At 37.6% G+C, this 27,707-nt stretch overlaps 1 protein-coding gene across 2 annotated transcripts; it reads left to right on the top strand.

Annotated features, from left to right (window-relative positions):
* Positions 1 to 168: 168 nt before the first annotated feature.
* On the top strand, positions 169 to 27,512 carry LOC123763705 (uncharacterized). Of its 2 annotated transcripts, none has more exons than XM_069304273.1 (5): positions 169 to 196; positions 5,063 to 5,820; positions 8,775 to 9,023; positions 11,493 to 11,588; positions 27,121 to 27,512. In XM_069304273.1, exons 1-5 carry the CDS (start codon positions 184 to 186, stop codon positions 27,298 to 27,300), a joined length of 1,296 nt encoding a protein of 431 aa, XP_069160374.1. In that variant the 5' UTR covers positions 169 to 183; the 3' UTR covers positions 27,301 to 27,512. The 2 variants fall into 2 exon arrangements, with proteins under 2 accessions (XP_069160374.1, XP_045606951.2); XM_045750995.2 differs by lacking the exon at positions 169 to 196 and adding an exon at positions 543 to 647.
* The last annotated feature ends 195 nt before the right edge of the window (positions 27,513 to 27,707 follow it).

Here is a 27,707-nt window from a genome sequence, read left to right as displayed (position 1 = left end):
GCAGTGATTAGACGTTTTGGCAGTTCTTGGAACTCCAAGAATGATTGTCATGGCTTCATTTTGAATGCTTTCAAGCCTTTTTATATCGCTTTGGGAGTAGGTGCACAGAACTGGTACGGCATAGTCTATGACGGAGCGCACATAGGCTGTGTACATCATTTTAAGCACGGCAATAGAGGCTCCATGTCCATTCCAGGTCATAGCTTTCAGTGCCCTGAGTCGACTTTTGCATGTTCCTATGAGTTGATTGAGCTCCTCTTTCTTTCCCTTGTTAGAGCCGACAGTGACGCCAAGGTACCGATAGTGGTCAACCCATTCAAGTGTTACACCATTAATTTGCAGTTCTTCATTTGCTCTCCGCTTGCGATGGGAGTATGCCTTCGTCTTGTGTTGATTTAGGGGCGATGACTATTAGTAATAGTGGCTTTAGGCATTGTATGTACTAGTTCTATCTATAAATCTATCCAATTTTGTAAAATCTCTTGTATGTATGTACCTTACCTGAATAAACATTTATTTATTTATTTATTTATTAGTACATATAATCCTGGGTTGCCAGGCCGGGCTTCGGTGACCCGAGTGTAAGCGACCACAACACTCGCCAGTGCCGGTCAGCTGGCAGTTGTCAACACGTGCTACCCAAGACGGTCTGTTTTGTGAAACTCTATGCGTTATGTTATTAATATTTACACATATTTTGTTCGTTGGTTGTCACTGTATATGTTGAAGTATGTTAACACATCCAGTCACTAGTCAGACCCAACTATGCAGGTAACTGGTATGGTTTAACCTCCTGGCTCGCCCCAATTTTCCCCTATATAAAGAATACCTGCATAATTCGTAACACTTAAATCAAGGCCCATATGTACGCTTATGTTATTTGTAAATTCATTTGTTATAATAGCTGTATGGTTTAAATACCAATAAATACAAGGATTAGTATTTATAAAGAATAAAAATGAGAAGTGGAGCGACTTATCCAGGTTGAGAAAATGAGTGATGTGTTGAAAAGGGGTGGGCCATCAGGTTCAGATTGAAAGAGGTGCGACCAAAGATGAGACTTGAATAAGGAGCAACTTACGTAATGCATGGGGTACTGTACTGTGCGAACTTAGTCATACTTGTAAGTCAATACAGTACTATATTTTTTCTTTCTGGTAAATCTTCATTTTTTTTTTATATACCGCACATGTATATAATGGGCGCATCCGATCCCACGATCGTCGTCGCCCCTAAATCAACACAACATGTATATAATAATATTTAGTCAAAATGAGCACCAAATATTTAATATTGGCTGAAAAGGAATATTGAGAAGTTTTACACAAGCTCCTCATGACTGTTTGGTTAGGCTGAGTTTGATTAATTGGTGCTTATTTTGACTATATCTTGTATACATAGAATAAATGGGTTCCAATTTGATCTCAAGAATTCCTCATGTGGATCATGATTTTTTTATGTGTATGTATTTTTACCTGAATTTATTTGAGGGGTACCATCTTCAGTGGCCTCGACACGGACATGAAGTTATTTTGTCAAAGGTCCTTCCATTGTTCCTGAAGATTTTTTCCAGCTAAATTTTAAATTGAGGTAATGTCTTGGCATTTACGGCATTGGTGGTTAGGTGATTCCTTGGGTTTATAAGTATATAAGAACATAAGAATAAAGGTAACTGCAGAAGGCCTATTGGCCCATAAGAGGCAGCTCCTATTTATAACCAACCAATCCCACTCATATACATTTCCAACCCATGCTTGAAATATTCAAGGGACCCCACTTCCACCATGTTACGCAATAGTTGGTTCCACTAATAAACAACCATGTTATTATAAGTTATTATAAGAGTGAGTATAAATATGGTTAAGTCAGAGTGCAAAAATGTTGTAAGTAGAGTGCCTCAAGACTCTGTTATTCATAATAATAAACCAGTATTTACCCATGTCTTTCCTAAATCTAAACTTATCCAATTTATACCCATTGTTTCGTGTTCTTTCTTCTGTTGATACTTTTAATACCCTATTAATATCCCCTTTGTTATATTCATTCATCCACTTGTACACCTCTATCATGTCACCCCCAATTCTTTGCCTTTCCAGCAAATGTAAATTAAGCTTTGTTAATCTTTCTTTGTGTGATAGATTTCTAATTTGCGGGATTAACTTTGTCATCCTATGCTGGATTCATTCTAGTGAATTTATATACATTCTATAGTACGGCGACCAAAACTGAACTGCACAATCTAAATGGGGCCTAACCAGAGCAAGATATAGCTGAAGAACAACACCAGGTGTCTTATTAGTAACACTTCGATTAATAAATCCCAGTGTCCTATTTGCCTTATTACGAACATTTATGTATTGATTTTTTGGTTTTAAATTCTTATTAATCATAACTCCAAGATCCCTTTTGCAATCCGACTTCACACACTCAACACCATGTAGCTCATATCATGTAACTATATCATCATTATTACCTAGCCTCAAAATCTTAAATTTGTCAGTATTAAACTGCATCTGCCAATCTTTTGGCCATTTCAAAACCCTATTTAGATTGTCTTGAAGTGATAGTCTTTTTCCGTGTTTATTTCCCTCCCGATTTTTGTATCATCGGCAGTTTTGAAAATATTGCTTCTCAAACCTGAATCTAAATCATTTATATATACTGCATTATGAATAACAGAGATCCCAGGACAGATCCTTGATGCACTCCACTTACAACATTTTCCCACTCTGACTTAACTGGCACTGTGTCAAAAGCTTTGCTAAAGTCAAGGTACACAACATCGCAAACCTTACCACTATCAACTGCCTCAACTATGCTAGAATAAAATGATAGTAAATTTGTTAAACATGAACAGCCATTAGTAAAACCATGTTGTGAATCATTTATTAGTTTGTGTTTTTCAAGATGAAGACGAATGGTATTTGCAATTATCGATTCAAGTAACTTTCCCACAATAGACATTTAGCTAATTGGCTGATAGTTTAACGCAAGTGATCTATCTCCTTTCTTGAAAACTGGTACCACATTAGCCATCTTCCATGACTTTGGCACTCTCCCTGACTAATCATGTATTAAATATGGTAGACAATGCTCCTGTCTAGGCACTTCTAGAGGAGCTCACAAAGCTTCTCTTTGCATTCCTTAAGCACTGTGGCAAACACTTCGTCCGGCCCTGGAGATTTGTTTGGCTTGAGTTTCACTATTTGTTTAATAACATTTTCCCTGGTAACAGCTAAACTAGTCAACCTGTCCTCTTCCCCACCTAAATAGACCTGTTCGGCTGAAGGCATAATGTTCAGTTCTTCTTTAGTAAATATAGAGATAAAATATTTATTAAAAATGCTACACATCTCTTCTTCATTATCAGTTATCTGACCTTAGGATTTGTCTTTGCTTGCCCTGCTATGTAAACTTCATCTTTTTTTTTTTTTATTCCCTTCCTCATCTCTTTTTTAACATTTCTAACCAGTTGGACAAATTCTTGTTCTAAACTGACATCCCCATTCTTAATCCTTTTGTGCCAAGCTATCTTTCTACCTGCTGTATCAGATTCTTCAGATCCTTTGTTATCCATTTTAGGTCATTATTATTCTATCTATTCAGTTTGTATGGTATACTATGTTCCTGAGCTTTGCTTGGAATATTTTTAAATAAGTTATATTTTGAATCCACATCTCTGGCACTTTAACACTATACCATTCTTCAAACGCAACTTGCATTCGATTTTTTCTCTCGAGTCCAAGCATTGGACATGATGTGCATCCAATAAAAAAATATTTGTATTAAATTCATTTATTATTCGATCGACTTTGGGATAGTTTCAAAATGAGTGCCTTTAGAGTGCGCACAATTTGATACCAAAATGAAAGATGTAACACGAAACTTGATATCAGAACACTTGAAAAATTATAAATACGTTTTTTGGTCAAAATTTTAAAATATTTGTTAAAATTCTATTTTTTGTGCTATTATTATGAGACTAGTTTTAAAATGTGCACCTTTAGATTGTGAACAATTTGATACCAAAATGAAAGATGTAACACAAAAATTTGTCAGAACACTGGAACGATATAAATAATTTTGTGATGATGAGCGTTCAAAATTAAAATATTTGTTAAAATTCCAGTTATTGCTCTATTATTATGGGAATAGTTTTAAAATATGCGCCCTTATATTGCGAACAATTTGATATCAAATATTGGGTGGCCACATAAATGCCCAGGGCATTTATGTGTTGCTTTGGGTCACAGGTTGCAGTCAATTGTCTCGACTTCATGTTGAGGAGCGTGTAGCAGCCACCTCCCAGGTAAGTTCTTCTTTTCCTTATCTTTGGTTAGGTAGCTCCAGGGAGCCGAAGGGGCTTCCCCACAGAAAACCAGCATTGAATGTCATGAAACACCATTTTCTGGGTGAGCCGCAGAGGCTTCCTTGCACCTTCCCTTCCTCCAGTCAGCAGCTTTTTGCATCGTTTTGAATTTTAGTTTCCGAACTAGAGTGCTAGGTAGCCGGCACAGGAGGTCCGGGGCTCCCCCTTTCCCTCTCGGGAAGGGGAGAGGAGGGTTGTGCGGACGAGTGGCACGAGTACAAGGTGTGATGTTTGCTTGTTTCCTTGGGACTGGAGGGAGTTCTGCCTCTCTGTTCGGTTTTTGATTGTAATTTTCTTACCATATGGGGTACATTTTGTTATGCCTACCTTTCTGAGTGCCTAACCCACGGACGATGGCAGATAAGGAAAACCCCCAACCACAGGGGGGTTTTTCCAGGGCCATTGCTCCCTGTGCTTCTCTGAGGGGCCAGGTTCTGGCTCGTGGTCCCCAGTAGGCTGAACTCCATAGACTAATGCCCCAGTCTAATGATTCGCATATTAGCCCAATAGCTCCATGGAACTTCCGGGGCTTGCCCAGAAAATGGCATTTCATTACATTCAACTCTGTTTTTTTAAATCATTAGTTTCTAATTTATTGAAGGATATTAAATACAGTATGTATATACATAAATTCAAAATACCTCCAGATTACAAATGCCTAGAGACTAACAGAAAAAATCTTTTATTCTGCAGGAGCAATGGGTAAAAATACAATTAATAACCAAAAGAAAAAATTAGCAAAATTACGGAAAAAAAATGCTGCAAAACTAAATATTGAGTCGCTAACAGTTGAAGATCTTCTGAAACAGGCACAGGAACAAATAGACAGTTTCCAGTATGAAAAAGCTCAGACACTTTGTCAAGAGGCATTAAAACGAGATCCAGATAATGTGTCAGCACTGGAGACATCAGCCAGCTTGTGCCTTGAAGTTGGAAACCTGGATGGAGCTAAACACTGCTTGGGACGAGCTATTACTTTAAAACCTGAAGATGGTTATTCAAAATACATGTCGATGGCACAGTTACTGGAGGATAAAGCCTCTCTCCAATGCTATCAAAAGGGTATTGAGCTCTTAACAAAAGTAATCAGTGGTCTTCAGCAATCTGTAAAAGAAAATAAGAAAGAGTGTTCTAAGAACAGCTCATCAGATGTCTCCATTAAAGAAGCAGAAACGAGCACGGAAGAGGGTGAATCTCCTAATGATGATAAAAAGACGTCGGTAATTGGAGCCACGGGGTGTAAAAGTGACCCATTTCCATCGTGTTTATCAGTAGATCCTGAAGGCAGGATATCAACCCTAGTTCGTCAGCTTTCTACTGCTCATTGCTCAGTGGCAGAATTGTTCATGACAGACTTGTGTGATGAAGATGATGCAGAGAATCAATGCAGTACCAGTATCACCACTGCCATCCAAGTTGACCCTAGTAACCCAGAGGCCTATCAGCATATGGTTTGTATATAGTATTTATTTTATAATTTTATCATGCTATTCATTTACTCATAAAGAATTGTGTTTTAATATTTTCATTTTGTTTGTGACATTAATTTCTTTAGATTTTAAAATATTAATTGAATGATTGATTTGTTTAGTTGTTAAAGTATTCACTGAATATTAAGTTTTCAGTGTATTTCACTTATTTCCTATTAAGTACTGTACCATTTCTGGGAGGCAAGCCCTGAGTGGCTCCCTGCAGCTAAGCAGTGGTCCCACCGTGCCTTGGGGTAATTACACCAGGTCTCTGAGACCCACTCTAACCTACTGGGAGCCAGAACCAAATCTGGTTCCCCTCAGAGGTGAACGGAGCTGGGGATCAGAAATAACCTTAAAACTGAAAGAAATCCCACTAAGCATTTTCAAGATGAAAATAAAATACAGGTAGGAAACAAAGCAACCATTGGTACCACAATGCAAACATACTGATCCTGTTACACCCACCTACCACTAGGTGGCAATGCTGGTCACCCTGGGGTCTCTGCCAGCGCATGTTGTCACATGCTGGCCTGGTTTCTCTGGGGCCTCAGGTTTTTGTCTGGATTCATTTTACTGTTTCACTCTTACAACTATGTGGTGTTGGCTATTGCTGGAACTCATGTTATGTTGGAATACAGAGGTAGGATGTTCTGAATTCCCAAAATAGTCTCAACCACATCAGTGACTAGGAAAGAGTCAATAGCGACATCCATCACTTAATAAAGGAACCTGAACTAGGTAAATGCCAACTAGGTAAAGAGCAGATTTATAGGTAAAGATAGAGCTCCCTGTTGTCAGAATTATCTGAAAACAGGGAGCCTTAACTAGCAAGTCGTTGAGCTATGCCAGAATTCAGATGCCGTGAACATGGTGATGGTGTAGAACCATCAGGTTAAATCTGATGAAGATTGTGGGTGCCAGGTTTAAGCAAATGGAAAATCCCAAAAGTGGTAGCAGAAGTTCCCTACTTTGATCCCTAGTCAAACTTGGGATGGAGGGTGAATAAGAACATGCCAGTAAGCATTTCTTCGATTCAGGGAGACGAGCAAACACTGACTAAACACCATCGTACCTGGCAAATGTGCTCATTGAGAAAGGAGAGATTGCGAATAAACCAAGGAACCGAAGAATCCTTTCTTGAAGAACAGGGACCCCCCCCCCCAGAGATAATGACTGCAATAACCCCATTACCCAAACATCCACGAATGACTGCAGGATAAGCATAGAAGGTTGAAAAGGAACTAGGCGAACATGACGAGGAAGAGATAACCAAGCCCATCAAATGCCCTGAGATATGAAGCAGAATGCACAAGCATCCTGAGCCCAAGCCCATTGAAATTTTCTCAGCAATCCCCCTGCCACACTGTCACCAGAACATGCTCCAAAAGGGCTGAGAGGAAAAACCCTTTCAATTACTAACTATATATCCAAGCCAAAAACTCAAGAAAGCCACTACCTAGGACAAGCTATCACAGGCACCACAGAAGCAGAGTGCAGGCAAAAACAAAAGTGATTGGTAGGATGCTCCTGCCACAGCCAACACCTGATCCATCACTCCAGAAGGGAAGCGAAATACAGTACAGTATAGAAAATGGTGAACTAACATTACTGAAAGCCACTATGCAGACTCCATGTGCAACATGAGGAGCCTGACATCTGAGTGGACAGCGCTTCGGATTCGTAGTCCTGTGGTTCCGGGTTCGATCTCCGGTGGAGGCGGAAACAAATGGGCAGAGTTTCTTTCACTCTGATGCCCCTGTTACCTAGCAGTAAATAGGTACCCGGGAGTTAGACAGCTGCTATGGGCTGCTTTCTGGAGGGTGTGTAACAAAAAGGAGGCCTGGTCGAGGACCGGGCCACAGGGACGCTAAGCCCTGAAATCATCTCAAGATAACCTCAAGATAGATAACATGCAGCATATAAATCTGTCGCCACATCAAAAAGTTCCAGCAAGGTATCTGAAGCAGATGTCACTGCCGGCAAGGACAAGAAACCTGAGGTATGGGGGAATCTAGTTCTGCAAATATTTTTTTGCCAAGAACTTTTCTAGTGTCACAAAAATATTAAACCTCCACTAAATGAGTACAAGCCTTGCAGTCCACATTGACTAAAGCTACAGGCAATTTTAACACCAATATGAAGTTGCCATGGACCCATATCATGGGAATGATATGGGAAACAGTTTATCATGGGAATGATATGGGAGCCCCATATCATGGGAGCAAATAATTCAATATTAAATACACGAGATGAGAAGCCTCCAAAAACACATAAAAATTTGAGCAGATCATTATGCGTTCCAAAGTAATCAAGCATTAAGTGAGCCCATCTTTCCAAAGAGAATAGTAGATTGACAGCCAACCATGGGTAATCCAGGACTTCTAACATACTAGGAAGGGGCTGTGGGGGCCAAATTCAAGAGCATTCAAAAGCATCCCTTGAACTGTTCCTGTCATTTTCAAATGATAGACACTTAACCTTTAAAAAATATTATTGATCTTTACAGACAGAGTTTAGAAGTTTTCAGCTTGGTACAGTACCAAGTATGTGAGTGAGTCGCCTAATACTTTTTAAACTAAGAGACCATTATATACATGTTTATATAGTACTAGCAGAATTGCTTTGAACTGGGTGGTACAGTATGTCTTGGTGTCTCGATACTGGTATTGGGGTTTATAGACACTTTGCACTTTCACATTATTTCCGGACACCATATTTTAGTTAACATCGGATTTTCATACCCATAACTTATCTAGCGTCCAAACTCCAATTACTTTGCTCTATTTATTTCAGTTTATGTAACAATAGAGATAAGTATATTTAACTACTTTTGAAATAACAAATTGTTATATTTCTTAGGCTGTTAAAGTTTGTAAGTTATACAGATACATTATATTAATGTCACTTAACATTTAATTTATTTGGCAAAACAGGCTAGTTTTCTCTTGGTGAAACAAGAAGTGCAAGAAGCAAAGACATACATAACCAAATCAATTGAAATATGGCTACCAAAATATAAAGAAGTGGATGAAGGGAAGGCAGCAGCAGGTACTTTTGACCCGGTAGAGGTGTGCCCTCTGTCATATGCAACACGCCTCAGCGCGGCGAGAATCCTCATAGAAGTAGAGGATTATAAGCATGCTGTAGACGTTCTTGAAGGACTAACAGAAGAAAACGATGAAGTAAGGATAAAATGATGATTATAATGAAACGAGAGAGAAAGGGTGAAATATATCTTGTTTTTATTTGAATACTGTATACTGTACAGTACTGTATTTAAGTTTCACATTGTGCATGAAAAATAATTGATGGTTTGGTGGGCACTATCATCTTTAACCCTACGTTAGTACCCCTTGGTGTCCAAACTTTGTTAGTATTCTGGGGGCCCTTGGTCAACCCACCACAAAATATTACCAAAAAATAACTTTATAGTTGTTTATATAATTTAACATAGATGATAATATATTGATATACAACTATTTTGTAATTCTTCTCCATTAATTTGTCATTATGATGCATGCCGCTGAAGAGAATAATTTTTTTGAGAGAGATTGTTGACATTTAATCACTGTGAGGTACTAACATGGGTTAAAAGAGTGACTTGTTAATGCTAGGCCTCCTTAAACACAGTTATTACATATAGCAATACACTTCAGTGTGTTTAGCCATTATCTCGATTATATGCAAGAGTTATGAACTATCTTCTCATGAAAGCAAGAGAAGCTATCATGTTAATAAGAGGGGTTATCATGACAATAAGAGGGACGGTCACGTCAGCAAGAACGTTTGTCATGTCAGTAAGAGGGGACGGTCGTGTTTGTAAGAGAGGTAGTTATGTCAGTAAGGGAGGATGTCATGTATTTACCTAGTTGTGCTTGCTGGGGTTGAGCTCTGGCTCTTTCGGCCCGCCTCTCAACTGTCAATCGGCTTTTTTTTCACACACATACACACACATCCCCCAGGAAGCAGCCCGTGACAGCTGACTAACACCCAGGTACCTATTTTACTGCTAGGTAACAGGGGCATAGGGTGAAAGAAACTCTGCCCATTGTTTCTCGCCTGCGCCTGGGATCGAACCCAGGACCACAGGATCACAAGTCGTGCGTGCAGTCCTCACTAAGTGAGGACTGTAATATCGTCACAACACTATTGTACAATCAGTTCTCAAAGTATATAAACCTCAGCCTATGGCTGAAACACCACAAACATCTGCATAAATATTCCCAACACAAAAAGAAATCAATCTCTCACTTTACACTGCGTCTTACACGCCAATAGGCATTCAAGCACTCCCTTATACATTATGTGTGATCACCATGAACCTCTGTTCTGCTCCTAAAGGCTCACTACCATGTATATCTCTAGGCTCTCCAAAATAGTCAACAAGGCTCTTCTGCAGTTCTCCCAAACTGCTACACAATGAAGTTCTCATCAAACACAAGTGATGCTTCACCACTGGTCCCACAGACATGTGAAACTCCTCTTCACTGCTCCTTTACACAGCTTGAGGTCAGCTCTTCACTCAGGGGCTCTGCTTTCCCACAGAGTTCAGCATTCACTTCTCCAGCCATGAAGTTTCCTCCATTAGCTTCTTCCCTGGACTCAACGTTCTTCCATCAACTCCTCCCCAAACAAACCTGCAATTCCACTGCCATGCCAATAAAAATATTTCCCTACTAAAACATAATTAAATGTATTCACAGAAAATATAAATCCTCCATCTGACACCTCTTTAAACTTTAACACGTCGCGACGATCCTCCCTCATCTCTGAGAGTCCATACTCGACGTTGCTGGCAGCCGCCGCCGTCAGGAGCTCTCCTCCCTCAGTCACCCACTGACATTCGGCGAGGGTGGACACGTCGCCGCCCCCTCCAGCTGGTTCCCCTATCCCTACTCTCTTATTTCAGCTTACTGCCTTAATAAATATATCTACTATATTCATAAACACTTGCCATGATCGCTGGGCACATGATCAAACACAGGCAATCACTAACAACTGGTTAAATAGGCTTACCACAGAATTTATCTGATTTGAGGACGTTCAGGTCCTGATCCTCAACAATGGCGCTCACAGGTCGCCCACAAAATCGCTGTAGGACTGCCTCACAAAACTTCTTCTAGTCCTGACTTGAGCACTTTAAGTCGTTCTCAGGCTTCATACATAAACGCCTGACTGGTTCCCTCCTCTTGAAGGAGCACACAACTAGGGGTTCCTCCTTTGCTGCCAGGAGCACAAACACAGTACAACCCCCCCCCCCCCTCTCACAACCTCTGTTGCTCAAGTGAGGTCAAGACGTCCACAGCAAGCCTCACACTTTGTCAGCAAAGTATCAACATCTCATATCATGTCACTTATTTGCATGTTCATCCTGTCACTTATTTACATGTTCATCCTCTGCTCATGCTTTTAAACTATTCATTAACACTTGTCATGTATTTAATATATATTCACATATCTATACTTCCTCTGACCTCATAATTGGGTCTAGTAGGTGGAATAACTGTCAGGCAGGTAGACTCATTTTTCAGGCTACCTGGGATCATAACATTAGGTACCAAATATATTAAATTTAAACACGTGGCATTTAATGTACACTAAATTTTAATTTCTATTGAATGGGTAGCATTAAATTAGTGTAATGTTTACAGATCGTAGACACATGGTACCTGCTGGGTTGGACTCATTACTTGCAAGGAGGAGAGCAGGCAAACTCAGCAAGGTACTACCTCCGTCGTGCTCTAAAGGTAATTTATGCCATAAGTTGCTCTATTATGTTGTATTAAGTTATTCACTACTTTGTGTAGCTTGTGAAGCACTGCCCTAATTCTTTTTAGTTCATTGTGCCACTCCAGTAAATAATGTTTTATAATATTCTCAAATGTATTTCTCTTTCCAAGCATTTTAAAATGTGATTCACTAATGTTAATATATATATATATAAATATATATATATATATATATATATATATATATATATATATATATATATATATATATATATATATATATATATATATATATATATATATATATATATTAGTATATTTTGGTAGCAGTCTTTCCTGTAGACATATATTATTAAATATGACCGAAAAAGTAAGATTAATAATTCTAACACGAATTTTCTCAATCTTTCGTACATTATGCTTCACTGTTGGAGGTAAATCGAAAATCAATTCTCCAAAATTCATTTTTATTTCTAGTCTGACGCGACACGGGCGCGTTTCGTAAAACTTATTACATTTTCAAAGACTTCACAAATACACAACTGATTAGAACTTGCGTTTCCCTGATTTTATATCTACATTTGAGTGAGGTGGGAAGGGTGATGTGGCATTACATTTGAGTGAGGTGGGAAGGATGATGTGGCATTAACACAAGACAGAACACTAGAGGATATTAATAGGGTATTAAAAGTATCAACACAAGACAGAACAGAAACAATGGGTATTGAATAAAAGTGTTTGTAGAAAGCCTATTGGTCCATATTTCTTGATGCTTCTATATTGGAGCGGAGTCTTGAGGTGGGTAGAATATAGTTGCGCAATAATTGGCTGTTGATTGCTGGTGTTGACTTCTTGATGTGTAGTGCCTCGCAAACGTCAAGCCGCCTGCTATCGCTGTATCTATCGATGATTTCTGTGTTGTTTACTAGGATTTCTCTGGCGATGGTTTGGTTATGGGAAGAGATTATATGTTCCTTAATGGAGCCCTGTTGTTTATGCATCGTTAAACGCCTAGAAAGAGATGTTGTTGTCTTGCCTATATACTGGGTTTTTTGGAGCTTACAGTCCCCAAGTGGGCATTTGAAGGCATAGACGACGTTAGTCTCTTTTAAAGCGTTCTGTTTCGTGTCTGGAGAGTTTCTCATGAGTAGGCTGGCCGTTTTTCTGGTTTTATAGTAAATCGTCAGTTGTATCCTCTGATTTTTGTCTGTAGGGATAACGTTTCTATTAACAATATCTTTCAGGACCCTTTCCTCTGTTTTATGAGCTGTGGAAAAGAAGTTCCTGTAAAATAGTCTAATAGGGGGTATAGGTGTTGTGTTAGTTGTCTCTTCGGAGGTTGCATGGCTTTTCACTTTCCTTCTTATGATGTCTTCGATGAAACCATTGGAGAAGCCGTTATTGACTAGAACCTGCCTTACCCTACAGAGTTCTTCGTCGACTTGCTTCCATTCTGGACCAATAGGCTTTCTACAAACACTTCTATTCAATACCCATTGTTTCTGTTCTGTCTTGTGTTGATACTTTTAATACCCTATTAATATCCTCTAGTGTTCTGTCTTGTGTTAATGCCACATCATCCTTCCCACCTCACTCAAATGTAATGCCACATCACCCTTCCCACCTCACTCAAATGTAGATATAAAATCAGGGAAACGCAAGTTCTAATCAGTTGTGTATTTGTGAAGTCTTTGAAAATGTAATAAGTTTTACGAAACGCGCCCGTGTCGCGTCAGACTAGAAATGAAAATGAATTTTGGAGAATTGATTTTCGATTTACCTCCAACAGTGAAGCATAATGTACGAAAGATTGAGAAAATTCGTGTTAGAATTATTAATCTTACTTTTTCGGTCATATTTAATAATATATATATATATATATATATATATATATATATATATATATTTATATATATATATATATATTTATATATATATATATATATTAACATTAGTGAATCACATTTTAAAATGCTTGGAAAGAGAAATACATTTGAGAATATTATAAAACATTATTTACTGGAGTGGCACAATGAACTAAAAAGAATTAGGGCAGTGCTTCATATATATATATATATATATATATATATATATATATATATATATATATATATATATATATATATATATATATATATATATATATATATATATATTTATATTTATTTTGGTGTATACTGGCAGCAGGTTTTCTTTCAAACATGTTTCATTGAATATGACCGCATATTCTGTATTTATTATTTTCTGGTTTAGGGCCTCTATCCCTCTAACTATTTTCTTAGCATCAGGGCTTAATTGAAATAGGAGTTCTCCAAAACTCATTTTCGTACTTTTAAGGTGAAGAAAAGAAGTGATTTACTATAGAGTGTATTACACTTATTTGTATAATTTGCACGACGTTTCGAACCTCCATGGTTCATTCTCAAGTGAACAGATCTTACAATACTAGTTGATTTTATACCCGCATTAGGTCAGGTGATAATACAATGAAGGTGAAAACATGGGGGGATACATAAGGGATAAACATAGGGGCTGCAGAAGGCTTATTGGCCCATACGAGGCATCTCCTATCTAAACACAAAGATTAATCCAGTGTAATTGGCCTGTTATGTTGGACATTGTCTTCTGTGTTGGCATCGATATGTTCTTGTCTTGTCCTTACTCTCATGGTGGGTAGAGTAAATAGTTCCGTGATTTGGGTGTTCATGGTAGGTCGCCATAAGAATAGAGCGACCTACCATGAACACCCAAATCACGGAACTATTTACTCTACCCACCATGAGAGTAAGGACAAGACAAGAACATATCGATGCCAACACAGAAGACAATGTCTAACATAACAGGCCAATTACACTGGATTAATCTTTGTGTTTAGATAGGAGATGCCTCGTATGGGCCAATAAGCCTTCTGCAGCCCCTATGTTTATCCCTTATGTATCCCCCCATGTTTTCACCTTCATTGTATTATCACCTGACCTAATGCGGGTATAAAATCAACTAGTATTGTAAGATCTGTTCACTTGAGAATGAACCATGGAGGTTCGAAACGTCGTGCAAATTATACAAATAAGTGTAATACACTCTATAGTAAATCACTTCTTTTCTTCACCTTAAAAGTACGAAAATGAGTTTTGGAGAACTCCTATTTCAATTAAGCCCTGATGCTAAGAAAATAGTTAGAGGGATAGAAGCCCTAAACCAGAAAATAATATATATATATATATATATATATATATATATATATATACAGTGGTACCTCGCATAACGATTGCCCCAAAAGACGAATATTTTGGGTAACGAACGGCCCGATCGGCGTCAAATCATCCCGTATGACGAACGCTGGTTTGAGTAACGTCAACACCACATGGTGGGGTCGCGCTGCTTCTTGCACATTCTTAGATGCCTCCGACGATGCACATAAATTATGTTGTTCTTGTTTAAAGATGCTAATGATGCTGGGATATAAAAGGGTGACTGCTGAGATGTTGCAAAGCATTGACGTATTTGTAGGAAAAAAGAAATGAAATGTCTGATATACAACAAATGTCAAAAAGATTCGTTCGGTGGTCGGCAGGTAGGCTGCTCCATGTTTCTTACATACAAAAAAACGTAAATAATAAAAAAAATGAAGAATTTTGAAAACCAGTACAAATGTCAAAAAGGTTCGTTCGGTGGTCTACAGGTCGGCTGCTCCATGTTTCTTAAAAAAAAAAAAACGAAAAATAAAAGAACTGTTGAAACAATTTGAAAAATGGACAAATGTCATAAAGGTTCGTTCAGTGTTTGTCGGGTAGGCTGCTCCATTATTGAGACGTAAGTGACAAGTACAAAACAAATGGAACACATTTGAAACAAAGAAAGATTGTCATAATGGAACAGCCTACCCAACAAACACTGAACGAACCTTTTGCTATAACTAATATGAATGACAAGGGCTGCTGGATGGGTAAGTAGTGCGTGAGCAACCATTTGTGGCACACGTGCCTCTGGCTCTCAAACACCTGTCCCACACGGTGTTGAAAGACTGTGCTCAGTCGGTGCAATTCAGACCCTATTGTTTGAAGAACATAAGGGTCATAACATTGGTGAAGCTTGGCGCAATAAGGGCTTAACACAACGGTCGGATACCAGTGTACAGCACCTATGAGGATGATACAGCGAGCGTATCCAGGTGTAGCTCTGAGCCCCACCCTTGCCATCTCTAATGTATATAGATAATACATAGATGAATCGTTTTCTGCGTTCAGTGATGATGCATCTGATACAAGTAGCATAGATGAACAGTGTTAGCGGCTTCCATTGTGGTGGTGTTCATTGATATTTTCAAGAATACCTGAATCTCTTCCTGACTGATGGACACTCTTTGAGGCTAGCTGAATCTCTTCCTGACTGATGGACACTCTTTGAGGCTAGCTGAATCTCTTCCTGTGTGGGACCTTACAAAGTGATCTTTTCAAGACTACCTTACAAATTGAGCTTTTTCTATAATCGTTTCAATACTATTTTATGCTTTACAAGCTTGACTACATACCACCTACAAGTACTAAAGCCAAGGGTGCACGTGAGTGCGTTATTTGCAAGCACACAGAACGATGAAACAGGAAACGTAAATCTATATGTAGCTGGTGCAAAGAGAGCAAAGTCGCGCTGTGTACCATGGACTACTTCGTTGACTATTACGCACCTCCAAAGTACTGAGTGTGTAATACAGTGTGTTACTGTGTAAATAGTATGTGAAACTGTACATATTGTAATTTTAGTGAATTTTTACCACGTAATATTGTGACAATAAACATTTATTGTGGACACATTACTGACACATGTATCACAGTTTCATGGAAAATTATGAACATTCTACTGTATACATATTGTAAAGGTCACAAATATGCATCATATACGATAAAAGAAACAAATAAAACCGCATTGGAAATGCATAGAAAAAATATTTGAAAATATATTTGTGGCAACACGCGGTGCTTGAATGGCCTGCGCGACCGTGTCTGGGAGCTTCACACACGGGCGACCAGCCCCTGATGACATCACAGCACACCTTGTCCACGCCCTCACAGCCAAAGTAAGTGGAATTTGGTAATTATTTTTACATAGACATGTTCAGGGATGGTAATTTATCATTTTACAAAGAAAAATTATATTTTGGGGAACATTTGATGTCATGCACACTGGGGAAATTTCACAATAAACACAGTGCATCACACTGGTTACATGGGGGACACTCGTTTTGTATGACGTCCGTTTCACATGACGAACATGGAACGGATTAAATTCGTTATGCGAGGTACCACTGTATATATATATATATATATATATATATATATTTATATATATATATATATATATATATATATATATATATATATATATATATATATATATATATATATATTATATATATATATATGTCGTACCTAGTAGCCAGAACGCACTTCTCAGCCTACTATGCAAGGCCCGATTTGCCTAATAAGCCAAGTTTTCATGAATTAATTGTTTTTCAACTACCTAACCTACCTAACCTAACCTAACCTAACTTTTTCTGCTACATAACGTAACCTAACCCATAAAGATAGGTTAGGTTAGGTTAGGTAGGGTTGGTTAGGTTTGGTCATATATCTACGTAAATTTTAACTCCAATAAAAAAAAATTGACCTCATATACAATGAAATGGGTAGCTTTATCATTTCATAAGAAAAAAATTAGAGAAAATATATTAATTCATGAAAACTTGCCTTATTAGGCAAATCGGGCCTTGCATAGTAGGCTGAGAAGTGCGTTCTGGCTACTAGGTACGACATATATATATATATATATATATATATATATATATATATATATATATGTCGTACCTAATAGCCAGAACGCACTTCTCAGCCTACTATGCAAGGCCCGATTTGCCTAATAAGCCAAGTTTTCATGAATTAATTGTTTTTCGACTACCTAACCTACCTAACCTAACCTAACCTAACTTTTTCGGCTACCTAACCAAACCTAACCTATAAAGATAGGGTAGGTTAGGTTAGGTAGGGTTGGTTAGGTTCGGTCATATATCTACGTTAATTTTAACTCCAATAAAAAAAAATGACCTCATACATAATGAAATGGGTAGCTTTATCATTTCATAAGAAAAAAATTAGAAAAAATATATTAATTCAGGAAAACTTGGCTTATTAGGCAAATCGGGCCTTGAATAGTAGGCCAAAAAGTGAGTTCTGGCTACTAGGTACGACATATATATATATATATATATATATATATATATATATATATATATATATATATATATATATATATTTATATATATACAGTGTTTATATATTTATTTATTTATTTTAAGATGAATAGGAAAACCAGGGATATACTGAACATCTTGTTTCAGATTCTTTACTTTAACTGCATTTACTTTAAAATGCATAACGTTTCGAATACTTCTCGTATTCATCATCAGATCTAAAAGAAAAAACAGAAATCACAATCAAATAACAGGTAAACAAAGAACTCATACTGAATATAATTGCCTATCATAGAAAGAAAAATGCTTAAAAAACAAAACACTTAAGCTAACTTAAAGTGATCAATACAAATAAAACTTATTAACTGTCACATAGATAAAAGCTAATTTAAAAATCCATTAAATTACAAGAGGAATTTTATAACTACTAAAACAAACCATTCTATTAAACTTACGCGAAGTGATCAGCAGAAGTGAAACTTGATACCTAACACATAGATACTAAACACTATAACAAATATTTATATAATGACTACAAATCTACAAAAAATGTATTTAAAATACAAACAGGATAAACGACAATTATAAAGTACTAACCAAAATCTTATAAAAACTCAAATATTAAATAAAACTAAATATAAAAAAATGTATTATATATCCTAAATAAAAGATAATAATAATGTACAATGTCAAGACTTGAAATAAGTAAGAAAAGGCATTTTGTAGTAAAGTAAAATATTCAGACGGCTGTTAGAAATAGCGGTTAAAGACTCCGTCTTTATGTTTAATAACAAATATTATAAACAAATTGAAGGAGTAGCAATGGGGGTCTCCCTTGGGTCCTGCACTGGCTAATGCTTTTTTGAGTTTTCATGAAATAAATTGGTTTGATAAATGTCCTTTGGCCTTTAAACCAGTCTTGTACAGGAGATATGTAGATGACTCTTTTTTGTTATTTAAGGACCAATGTCATATTGAGAAATTTAGAGAGTATCTTAATGCACAACATAGTAATATACGTTTTACTGCAGAGTGTGAAGTGGATAATTCATTGTCGTTTCTTGATGTCAAAGTGAATAACCTTAATGGGTTCAACACTAATGTTTTTAGGAAACCAACTTTTACTAGTTTAGGTTTAAATTTTAATTCTTTTGTTCCTGATATTTTTACGAAAATTGCAATTAACACTCTACTGAATAGGGCCTTTGTTTTATGTTCAAATTGGAATAACTTTGATCAAGAAATTAATTTTCTTGTGAATTTTTTTTCAAATAATGGTTATCCTTTGCATATGGTTTATACCTTTATAAGGAATTTCTTAAATAAGAAGTTTCACCCATCGTGTAGGATTACTACAGTAGAAAGGGATATTAACACTTTCGCGCATCCCAGCAGACCGTCGTTGTCACCAATATTATTAATCACACCGCGTGCGTGACCCTCTCGGGAGTCACGAGAAATATTTGTATAAAATCCATTTATTATCCGATCAACTTGGGAATAGTTTACAAATGTTTGCCATGAAATTTACGTTTTCTCTGATTGCCGAACAGCTTATTAAAGAGAACGACGTGGCAGTGAATCATCGTGGTAAAACAATTGTATTATTGACACGACGAGTATAATCGACGTAGTTTTTATATATGTTGCCGGTCGAACGCATCCTTATGTGACCTTTAATACTTATGTTCTTATAGAACATTCTATTGCAAACACATTGGTACAAAAATGAAATACATACATCAACAAATAATGTCAGGACAGTGAATTGAATATACACTTTTCAAAGCGAGTTTCGCCGATATGCCGCCGCGGGTAACACTTCGGCCACTTCCCACACTGTTTTGGGTGGGCTACGACATTGAATCTATATTTATATGCATATGTCCGTGTAGAGAATTTTATTGCGATTCCAATGATACCACAATTAGCGATGTAGGACAACTGTAGGCTTCGCAACCATTAAGAGAGTGGAAACATTTTGTTGCTGTTTGGCGCTCTCGGCGAGTGATCTGAATAGTTTTTTATTTAGTGTTGATAGTCCTTATGCTTTGGCGGCATTTTATAGGTATGTTCTTATAGACAATTTTATTGCGAACACAGTGATACCAAATTTAAATACGTGCGCCTTCAATTATTGTCAGGACAGTCAAAAGAGTGTACACTTTTCGGTCTTACCGCGTAGGCGCGCGAATCGCCGAAAGCGCATAGGGTATGATTTTTTTTTTGAACGCCGAGAGCGCGAAAGTGTTAAATATATTAAATTACCATTTTATGGCACTATTAGTTTTTCTGTAAGGAGTCGTTTGAGGAGACTGTTGCAGCATTGTTATCCTCAAGTAGACTTTAGATTTATTTTTGTCAACACAAATACCATAGGCTCTTATTTTAAATTTAAAGATAAAGTGCCTACCCCCTTGTGCTCAAATGTCGTATATATGTATAATTGTTCCAGCTGTAATGCTGGATATATCGGGAGTTCCATTCGGAACTTTAAGATTAGGGTACTTGAGCACCGGGAAGTATCTTTTAGGACTGGATTACCATTATCTAAACCAGCATTTTCGGAGATTAGAAACCATTGTTTTGAGTTTAATCATTCTCTGCTGGAATCTGATTTTAAAATTCTGGACACCTGTATGAATGGCCAGTCAGATTTGAGAGTAATGGAATCCTTATATATAAAGGAGTTGCGGCCTCTGTTAAATAGCAACCTTTCGGCTGTTCAATTGTACACTGTAAAGTGCACAGTAGGCACTGTAATTTGATTTATAGTTCATTCTGGTAGTTTAATTTTATTATAATTTTGTTTAGTTTACCATGTCTTTGCCTTTTCTTACTTATTTCAAGTCTTGACATTGTACATTATTATTATCTTTTATTTAGGATATATAATACATTTTTTGGTATTTAGTTTCATTTAATATTTGAGTTTTTATAAGATTTTGGTTAGTACTTTATAATTGTTGTTTATTCTGTTTGCATTTTGTATATATTTTTTGTAGATTTGTAGTCATTATATAAATATTTGTTATAGTGTTTAGTATCTATGTGATAGGTATCAAGTTTCACTTCTGCTGATCACTTCGCGTAAGTTTAATAGAATGGTTTGTTTTAGTAGTTATAAAATTCCTCTTGTAATTTAATGGATTTTTAAATTAGCTTTTATCTATGTGACAGTTAATAAGTTTTATTTGTATTGATCACTTTAAGTTAGCTTAAGTGTTTTGTTTTTTAAGCATTTTTCTTTCTTTGATAGGCAATTATATTCAGTATGAGTTCTTTGTTTACCTGTTATTTGATTGTGATTTCTGTTTTTTCTTTTAGATCTGATGATGAATACGAGAAGTATTCGAAACGTTATGCATTTTAAAGTAAAGAATCTGAAACAAGATGTTCCGTATATCCCTGGTTTTCCTATTCATCTTAACACTTTCAGCCTCACGGCGAAGGTAAAAAAAAAAGCAGTATGTGCTCACGGCGTTTTGCCGCGTAAGCGTTAAAACAAAAATGTGTATACTTTTTTTACTCTCCTGACCTTAGTTCTTGAGCTACGTATTTCATTTTGGTACCAACGTGTTCGCAATAAAATTCTCTAGAAGAACATCAGTAAAAAAAAGTCACGAAACGTATAGGGATACCAGCACCAAATAAATAACTACGAAGATGACTCGCCGTGAGCGCCCAACAGCAACAAAATGTTTTTACTCTTGGGATTGTTATCACCTCCACACTTGTCCTACAGCATTAATTTTGGTATCAATGGACTCGCAATGAAATTCCCAACATGGTGATATGAATATAAGTGTAGAATAATGATTGCGGCCCGCCCGCAAGAGTGTGGGATGTGGTGAAATTGTTACCCGGTATCGGTGACGGGACAACACACGGCGCTTTGAAAGTTTATACTTATTTCACTCTCATGACATTATTATTCTATGTACATCATTCATTTTTGTGTCAATGTGTTCGCAATAGAATGTTCTATGAGCCCGTAGGTAAAAAAGATCAACAAAGCGTAAGATAGAATAGCGCCAAATATAAAACAACGCTGGAACATATCAGTGAGAGTCAAACGCACACGAAATGTTTTTACTTTTGTTATGTTTGTGAACCTTTCATGAACTTTTTGTACCATGCAGCCTATTGGTGAGAAAGAGAGCCTCATGGCGCGCAGTTTGAAACAAACCCAAAGTAAATCGGATAAAAATTGAATTTTATACAAATATTTTAACCCTTAAACTGCGCATGGTGTATATATATGCCCTGAGTAACATGTCCCATGGTGCGCATGGCGTATATATACGCCATAGGGTGCCAGGCCTGATTCAAATGGCCCGCGGCTACACGGGGTTCACAGTAGCTTCCTCAGGGCTCTTGTAAACAGATGCAATTTAAAAAAAAAATCGTGGGCAATATTCTCAGGTGTGAGAGGCACAGTACTGTTGGAACAACCAAGGCCGGCGCACGCAGCATGAGCGAACAGCATTGATGTTCAGCTTGTGACCACAGCATCGCCGAAAAATGTCAAAATAAATATATAATTGTTATTATTTAGCGATGACAATATTACAGATGACCAATGACTGTGATATAAATAACCAGGGTTGTGATAATAGCAGGATTGTTGTAATAATCAGCGCTGTGGGAGGAGTGATGCTGAGAGACGGAGGGAGACAGCATCGTTTACTGTGTGGCCACCTGTTATTGTTTGCATTCACCATACCAGGTCAATGGTTCTCTATGGTGAACACAAATGTAGATACTTATATATAATGTGTGTATTAGTGTAATAACAGCAAAAGGATTATGCTGGGAGGAGCCATATGGGTGACGGAGGTGACGTCGTCTGCACGATTTGTCTAGCTGTTTAGAGGGTGGCCACTATGCTCTTTGGGCGCACTACAAGCTTAGGTGTACAGTTACGGTGCATAAAACATGTAGATATTTATATATAATATGTGTATATAGGGTAATAACACTGCAAAAGGTATTGTTGGGGGAGAAAGTTTAGTGCGTGTGACCTTGAAAGAGTGAGGGAGCCGCCAGCCGCCATCTGTGTATAGCGACGACTCTTAGTGCCTGAACTAACTATATCAGCTTAGCTGTACAGTTGTGGTGAACAAAATATACACATATATATAACGTCTGTATATAGTGTAATAACACCACAACTGGTATTGTTGGGGGAGAAAGTTTAGTGCATGTGACCTTGAATGAGTGAGGGAGCCGCCATCTGTGTATAGCGACGACTCTTAGTGCCTGAACTAACTATATCAGCTTAGCTGTACAGTTGTGGTGAACAAAATATATACATACTTATATATAACGTCTGTATATAGTGTAATAACACCACAAATGGTATTGTTGGGGGAGAAAGTTCAGTGCGTGTGACCTTGAAAGAGTGAGGGAGCCGCCAGCCGCCATCTGTGTATAGCGACGACTCTTAGTGCCTGAACTAACTATATCAGCTTAGCTGTACAGTTGTGAACAAAATATACACATACTTATATATAACGTCTGTATATAGTGTAATAACACCACAACTGGTATTGTTGGGGGAGAAAGTTTAGTGTGTGTGTTGAGGGAGTGGCAGCGAGTGGCTGGCTGGTGTGTGGCAGTAACTCCTCGTTGCTTTTCGATTCTCAATACCAACTTAGTGGTTCGTTATGGTGACCAAAACATGCCAATACTTATATATAACCTGTGTATAGAGTGTAATAGCAGCAAAACTATTTGTTTATAGTTTTATAAACATAATAATTGAATCACTAATATGCACATCATACTTTTGAGTATAGCGATTATTAACCACTTTTATTATATAAATATATTACAATACACAATATTGAATAATATTACTGCAAAAAAACTAAGAAAAAATCAATCGGAGACATTGAAACAATTAGGTAATAATATCTTTGTGGCAACTCCCATCTGTCAACGCGGGTGACGCTGACCGGGTCTGACGACCGCTCTGTCAACGCCCACTTTTTGCCAGAATTCCTCAGTCAATTGCGCCCAAAATATGTCACCTACGATTTTTTTTTTTTTTTTCCCGTGCTCAGGGGACACAAACTAACATGTTTAGAAGACGAAAAAAAAATTTTGATTTTTTTTTTTTCTTGCGCACAGGGGTGTAAATGTCCCAAGGACCCCTGAGCAGTGTAAGGGTTAAAAGAGGACATAACTTTATGTCCACTATGCGGGAGCGGGTAGGCGAAACAGGACGCCGCGAGGAGTCCTCATCCTCAGAAAGTGTTAAAATTAAGATTCCCGAAGGGAACATCGATCATATATATATATATATATATATATATATATATATATATATATATATATATATATATATATATATATATATATATATAATATATATATATATATAATTATATATATATATATATATATTAAATAACTGAAAACTCACACCCCAGAAGTGACTCGAACCCATACTGCCAGGAGCAACGCAACTGGTGTGTATAGGACACCTTAATCCACTCGACCATCACGACCGGACAATAAGGAGGTGATAGCCGAAGCTATTTGAACCATCCCCTCGCCGGCACTCGGATGGTAATCTTGAGCATAGTATTTTATCAAGTTTCAAGAAACCCTCAGTTTCTTGATTCTGAAATTGCCTTTATCTACAAATCATTCTCTCGCCTTGGTTATCCTTTGCATTTCATCAACTGTGCCTACTCTCAAGCTAAACAAAATTTCTTTCATCCTAAACCTGCTTCCAACACTAGTAGCACTGTACTATGCCTTCCCTTCATATCTGAACTCAAAACTTTTACCAATACCTTTCATCCTCTTGACATTAAACTCGCCTTTCGACAAACTAACACACTTCGTAGTAATCTAGTTCACACTGCTCCTCCTGCTTCTAATGCTGCTGGTGTCTACTCTATTTCCTGTTCATCTTGTCCTCTCCAATACTTTGGCGAAACTGGCCGTACACTGAATGACAGACTTAAAGAACACAAGAGAAGTGTTAAGTCTGCAGACACTAACAATGCTCTCTTCTGCCATGTGAGGGATTCTAATCATCCCATTGATTGGTCCTCCTCCAAAATAATCTTTCCTGCCTCTACTCTACACAGACGCCGTCTTGTAGAATCGGCTCTTATAAACAATGTACCCAACATGAACTTGAGTCCTGGCTTTGTTGCTGTGGACTCTTCCCTTTCACAATATATACTCAAATGCTCTAATCTTTCTAACAAACGTGACTTAACATAAGCTTACCCCTTCCATTTTCTTTCTTTTTCTGTTTTCTTTCTCTCTTCTCCCTTTTTCTGTGCATTGTCTTCTCCTACGCTCCCTTGCTATCCTCTTCTTATTCCTATTACTATCTCCTTCGGTGGTTATAATAGGAGCTGCCTCGTATGGGCCAATAGGCCTTCTGCAGTTCTCATTATTGCTACTATCCCCTACATCTTACTTTCCTCCTCAGCTCTCTCTTGCCTATTTATTGCCTGTCCCTACCTGTCCTCATCACAATCGACTTGAGAATGGTCCAGGACGGGCCGAAACGTCGTCGTCCCTTCAACTGCTAGTGTGTGGTCTGGTCAACGTATTTTATCAAATTACCTCATTTTTTGGGGCACACGTGAGGAACACAAATGCGAACAAGCCTGAATGGTCCCCAGGACTATATGCAACTGAAAACTCGCACCCCAGAAGTGACTCCAACAGAAGTGGATTAAGGTGTCCTGTACACACCAGTTGCGTTGCTCCTACGAGTATGCGTTCGAGTCACTTCTGGGGTGTGAGTTAGATACACAAATCTGTGTATCTATGTATTTACGTATGTAGCTTAGCTTAGCATTTTAAAAGCACCAAATCACCTTCTGTGGTTGATTGTTCAATAAACTCTTGAACTATATGTTTAACACATCTCTAACCCTGTCCATGGAGGACAGAAGAAAATGTATATATGCTGGTTAGCATTGTTAATGTGTGGCCATGTCTGTGGTAGAAAATAATAATAATAATAAAAAAAAAAAAAGTCCCCTTATCATCCATCCAACCATCCACTTCCCTCACCATCCATCCTGTTGTCCTCCCAAATATAATATTCAAGTGTGATCGTCACTAGGCGGGTGACACTGGTAAACTGAAGCGTGGTCGCCCGTGCCACCAGTAACCATCGGCTCGGTCGACCCATACTTGTATCAACAAAGTCGCAAGTCAAAACAAAGGTCGTAAGTCGAGTTGAATTTTCCGACGAAATTGGGATCATAGCTCAAAAAATTCATAAGTAGGGGTATTTGTAAGTCGAGATTCCACTGTACTCACCTAGATGTGCTTGAGGGGGTTGAGCTTTGACTCTTTGGTCCTGCCTCTCAACCGTCAATCTACTGGTGTACAGATTCCAGAGCTTCTCGAGCTGTATCATATCTACATTTGAAACTGTGTATGGAGTCAGCCTCCACCATGTCACTTGTTGTCGGGTGTTTGTTGATCAGTGCTATTGATAACAAAACCCACGGCAGCCTGGGTTCGAATACCTGTACTGAGGGGTCATAGCGTTTAAGTGATTCTGTGCTTGGGGACCAAGCATAGTCCCCAAGTCCCCTAACCCATATAACTAAGGGTTAGCCATAAGTAAAGTGGCCAGCTTACTCGACCCCTTAACTTAAATTAATAGAGTGTTACTGCCACTGGGTGACAGACAGGGTAGTTGATAGTGGTTCACTAGCTTCAGAACAAATTGTAATGATTTTTGAGTTACCAAGAGTTGTTTGCAGGAGTGTTTGGAGGGTTTGTGTGTTATAGCAAATTTGCCTTGATAATTTGTGAGCTTGTTCTCTATCATTAACTCCTCACCTCATTAATTAGGGATTAAAACAGTCCCAAAAAAACAAGTAACCTTGCAAACTAAGACTTGCTCATAGTGTAGAAGTTTGAGAGTGTGTGAATCAGGCCAGAGCATGTAGTTCAGAGCAGTTATCTATGCATTGCTCAGAAATGGATATTTTATTTCATCTTATGCTCTAATTCTTTGATGAGCTCTAATATTGAGAAATGTTAAGGAGAAAGCAAGGTATAAATATATATATATAAAAAAAAAATCACTACACACACACACACACACACAGATGAGAGGCAGTGTACTGCATTACTAAAAGTTATGAAAATAATTTATATATTATTATAGAAGCAAATGTTTGTAAGAAAAGTAATTGAATGGCTGAAATTCCAAGGAAGAAGTCGAAGAAAGTCTTTAAGCAGTTTGGACAAACCCACTTAACAAAGGCTAGACATGGCTGCATATTAACAGCTTCTTTGTTTTAACAGGTACATGCCGCCGCTCCTTGTGATGACGAGCAGCTGGTTGAGCACCTGAAAGAATTGCTGCAAGAACTTGGACCCGAGACTGAAGAGGAAACAGTGAATGATGTGGAAATTGAAGATGTGATTGACAGAGATTTGAGTGATGAAGAGGTCCCAGAACCTGAAGAAATGGATACAAACTGATTTATATTATTTCTAAGTAACTTTTTGGATGAGTGATTTTTTTTGTTAGAATTATGATAATTTTCCTATGAAAATATATATTTTAACAATAAGAAGTTCAAAGTTGATGATTGTATAATATGCACCAGCTAATTATAGTAATGCTTAATAGATTATCTTGTATCTGTACTTAGAACATAACATTTTTAGAATAAAATAGTCATGAAAAATTATTGTCTAAAATGTGCTTTATGTATAATCCCTTAAGTATAATATTTATGTAGGCATTATACATAATGGAAACCAAGCCATGTATCAACGGCCAACTAGCACCAAGTTACACTCTGCCAACGTCCAGAACACGACGGAACATACAACATACAGTACAGTACTGCCCCAGCCATCATGCAAACAAGAGTGACAAGATA

The sequence above is a fragment of the Procambarus clarkii genome, chromosome 52 (assembly GCF_040958095.1).
Source record: "Procambarus clarkii isolate CNS0578487 chromosome 52, FALCON_Pclarkii_2.0, whole genome shotgun sequence".
In the NCBI taxonomy this organism is placed as follows: domain Eukaryota; kingdom Metazoa; phylum Arthropoda; class Malacostraca; order Decapoda; family Cambaridae; genus Procambarus; species Procambarus clarkii.
The sequence above is the reverse complement of the archived record's forward strand: the minus strand, read 5'-3'. Positions and strand labels throughout refer to the sequence as shown.

Coding starts and splice junctions, on each gene's coding strand:
- LOC123763705 (XM_069304273.1), top strand. Junction 5,821..8,774: donor CAGAGGCCTATCAGCATATG/GTTTGTATATAG, acceptor TTGGCAAAACAG/GCTAGTTTTCTCTTGGTGAA. Junction 11,589..27,120: donor ACCTCCGTCGTGCTCTAAAG/GTAATTTATGCC, acceptor TTGTTTTAACAG/GTACATGCCGCCGCTCCTTG.